This window comes from Nanorana parkeri, unplaced genomic scaffold (assembly GCF_000935625.1).
Source record: "Nanorana parkeri isolate BGI_ZX_2015 unplaced genomic scaffold, ASM93562v1 scaffold4310, whole genome shotgun sequence".
Taxonomy (NCBI): domain Eukaryota; kingdom Metazoa; phylum Chordata; class Amphibia; order Anura; family Dicroglossidae; genus Nanorana; species Nanorana parkeri.
The window spans coordinates 11676-15048 of NW_017310573.1; the positions used below are offsets into that span (position 1 = coordinate 11676).

The following is a 3373-nucleotide window of genomic DNA, read 5'->3' on the forward strand; positions in this document are numbered from 1 at the left end:
CTGAGGGACGTGGTTGGGGAATGTGTTGGGGTTATAGAAGTTCTCGGGTCTTCAGGGACAGGCCGGGGTCACAGAGGATTGGGGGGCAGCAGTTGGTCATCTAAGGGACGTGGTTGGGGAATGTGTTGGGGTTATAGAAGTTCTCGGGTCTTCAGGAACAGGCCGGTGTCACAGAGGATTGGGGGTCAGCTGAGGGACGTGGTTGGGGAATGTGTTGGGGTTATAGAAGTTCTCGGGTCTTCAGGGACAGGCCGGGGTCACAGAGGATTGGGGGGCAGCAGCGGGTCATCTGGGGGACGTGGTTGGGGAATGTGTTGGGGTTATAGAAGTTCCCGGGTCTTCAGGGACAGGCCGGGGTCACAGAGGATTGGGGGGCAGCAGTTGGTCATCTGAGGGACGTGGTTGGGGAATGTGTTGGGGTTATAGAAGTTCTCGGGTCTTCAGGGACAGCCCGGGGTAACAGCAGTTGGTGATTTGGGTCATACAGTAGAAGTTCTCTGTACTGTATCTGCAGGAACGGGCCAAGGCTGAGAGTCTGAATAAGAAGCTGAGGAAGCAGCTGAGTGACTATCGGGTCCCGGCTGTGCTGGACTACGTCCATGAGAAGATGCAACAAGAGGAGCTGGAGAACAGTATCCGAACCTGGGAGAGGAAGGTGGAGCTTGCTGAGGTAATGCTCCGGCAGTATGGTGGAGACTTACCTGTGCTAGGCGACCCTCCCTGACTTACCTGTGCTAGGCGACCCTCCCTGACTTACCTGTGCTAGGTGACCCTCCCTGACTTACCTGTGCTAGGCGACCCTCCCTGACTTACCTGTGCTAGGCGACCCTCCCTGACTTACCTGTGCTAGGCGACCCTCCCTGACTTACCTGTGCTAGGCGACCCTCCCTGACTTACCTGTGCTAGGTGACCCTCCCTGACTTACCTGTGCTAGGTGATCCTCCCTGACTTACCTGTGCTAGGCGACCCTCCCTGACTTACCTGTGCTAGGCGACCCTCCCTGACTTACCTGTGCTAGGCGACCCTCCCTGACCTTCCTGTGCTAGGCGACCCTCCCTGACTTACCTGTGCTAGGCGACCCTCCCTGACTTACCTGTGCTAGGCGACCCTCCCTGACTTACCTGTGCTAGGCGACCCTCCCTGACTTACCTGTGCTAGGCGACCCTCCCTGACTTACCTGTGCTAGGCGACCCTCCCTGACTTACCTGTGCTAGGCGACCCTCCCTGACTTACCTGTGCTAGGCGACCCTCCCTGACTTACCTGTGCTAGGCGACCCTCCCTGACTTACCTGTGCTAGGCGACCCTCCCTGACTTACCTGTGCTAGGCGACCCTCCCTGACTTACCTGTGCTAGGCGACCCTCCCTGACTTACCTGTGCTAGGCGACCCTCCCTGACTTACCTGTGCTAGGCGACCCTCCCTGACTTACCTGTGCTAGGCGACCCTCCCTGACTTACCTGTGCTAGGCGACCCTCCCTGACTTACCTGTGCTAGGCGACCCTCCCTGACTTACCTGTGCTAGGCGACCCTCCCTGACTTACCTGTGCTAGGCGACCCTCCCTGACTTACCTGTGCTAGGCGACCCTCCCTGACTTACCTGTGCTAGGCGACCCTCCCTGACTTACCTGTGCTAGGCGACCCTCCCTGACTTACCTGTGCTAGGCGACCCTCCCTGACTTACCTGTGCTAGGCGACCCTCCCTGACTTACCTGTGCTAGGCGACCCTCCCTGACTTACCTGTGCTAGGCGACCCTCCCTGACTTACCTGTGCTAGGCGACCCTCCCTGACTTACCTGTGCTAGGCGACCCTCCCTGACTTACCTGTGCTAGGCGACCCTCCCTGACTTACCTGTGCTAGGCGACCCTCCCTGACTTACCTGTGCTAGGCGACCCTCCCTGACTTACCTGTGCTAGGCGACCCTCCCTGACTTACCTGTGCTAGGCGACCCTCCCTGACTTACCTGTGCTAGGTGATCCTCCCTGACTTACCTGTGCTAGGCGACCCTCCCGGACTTACCTGTGCTAGGCGACCCTCCCTGACTTACCTGTGCTAGGTGACCCTCCCTGACCTTCCTGTGCTAGGCGACCCTCCCTGACTTACCTGTGACCCTCCCTGACTTACCTGTGCTAGGTGACCCTCCCTGACTTACCTGTGCTAGGTGATCCTCCCTGACTTACCTGTGCTAGGCGACCCTCCCTGACTTACCTGTGACCCTCCCTGACTTGTATGAGTGACATCATGTGGTGTGTAAGTCCTGAACCCCGGTGTTAAACATGTCCGCGTCTGACCCACAGCTCTCTCTGAAGACTCAGCGCCGGTCCTGGGAGCAGCTGAAGGCAGCCATTGTGATGTAGAGCCATGTCTGGGCCCCGGGGCCCCTCCCGTGTTCATCTATGGGCCGGCTGCGGATGTGTTATTCTCTAAATAAACATTTTGTTCCACTTCACGTGTCCTGTGTGTATTGAATCTCAGCGCTGGGGGTGTGAGCATTGTATAGGAGGGACAACACACACCGTCCCTGGATGTCCCCTTCCATGGAGGGGTCACCGAGCAGTCCTGGAGTCCAGGAAATGGGAATGATGGTTTATGGTGGACGAGGCATGGAGAGAGAACTGGGAATAGATGTCAGTGGGAGGTCAACAGACATCATATCTCCTATAATACACGGCCTTACCCTACGCTACTGCCTATGTCACCGATATCTGCCCGTGCGTGCACAGTGTATATTATATACAGAGCTCATGTCTGCAAATCAATAATAATGATATAAGAGTGATCAATAACCCTTGTATTGGTCATTGGACAAAGCGGCGGTGTAGTTGCAGTGCAGCGTCCAGCAGGTGGCGTCCGCTTACTGCGTCTCTGCACAAAGCCCCGCTGTGACTGGGCGGCAATCCCAGCTCTCTCTCTCTGGTACTTGACGGAAGCCCCGCCCTCTGTGTGACAGGCAGGAAGCTCCGCCCCGGTGTCCATGGTGACGGCTGAAGGCGGGAGATTCGGTCGGTCGGGCGATGTGGGAGTCGTACCGTGCGGTGGAGGCCGGGTTGGGCCGGGAGGAGAATTTTCTGTCCCTCGGAGATGTCCTCATGTCTCAGGAGAAGCTGCCGTGCCGGCTGGAGAGCGGCCTGGCCCGCCTGGGCTTCCTGGACAAAGGGGGGGAGACGGAGCACATCCCTCAGGTGAGCCCTCCCCCCATACAGGGGGACCCCCGATAATGTCTGCACCCCACTATGTGACCCCCGCCATCGTCTGTCACCCCACTATGTGACCCCCGCCATCGTCTGTCACCCCACTATGTGACCCCCTCCATCACATGTCACCCCACTATGTGACCCTCTCCATCACATGTCACCCCGCTATGTGACCCTCTCC

At 58.2% G+C, this 3373-nt stretch overlaps 2 protein-coding genes across 2 annotated transcripts in view; both read left to right on the forward strand.

Moving 5' to 3' along the window:
• The window catches only part of CCDC113 (coiled-coil domain containing 113), a 13878-nt gene extending 11506 nt beyond the window's left edge, over positions 1-2372 (forward strand). Inside the window, exons 7-8 of the mRNA XM_018575634.1 lie at positions 515-670; positions 2296-2372. Of these exons, the coding sequence (XP_018431136.1) occupies positions 515-670; positions 2296-2355 (216 nt within the window). The 3' untranslated portion in view covers positions 2356-2372. The remainder of the gene's footprint in view (positions 1-514; positions 671-2295) is intronic.
• Positions 2373-2935: 563 nt separating this feature from the next.
• GINS3 (GINS complex subunit 3) overlaps positions 2936-3373 on the forward strand; it is a 3349-nt gene continuing 2911 nt past the window's right edge. The window contains exon 1 of the mRNA XM_018575635.1: positions 2936-3180. Within this exon, the coding sequence (XP_018431137.1) occupies positions 3013-3180 (168 nt within the window). The 5' untranslated portion in view covers positions 2936-3012. The remainder of the gene's footprint in view (positions 3181-3373) is intronic.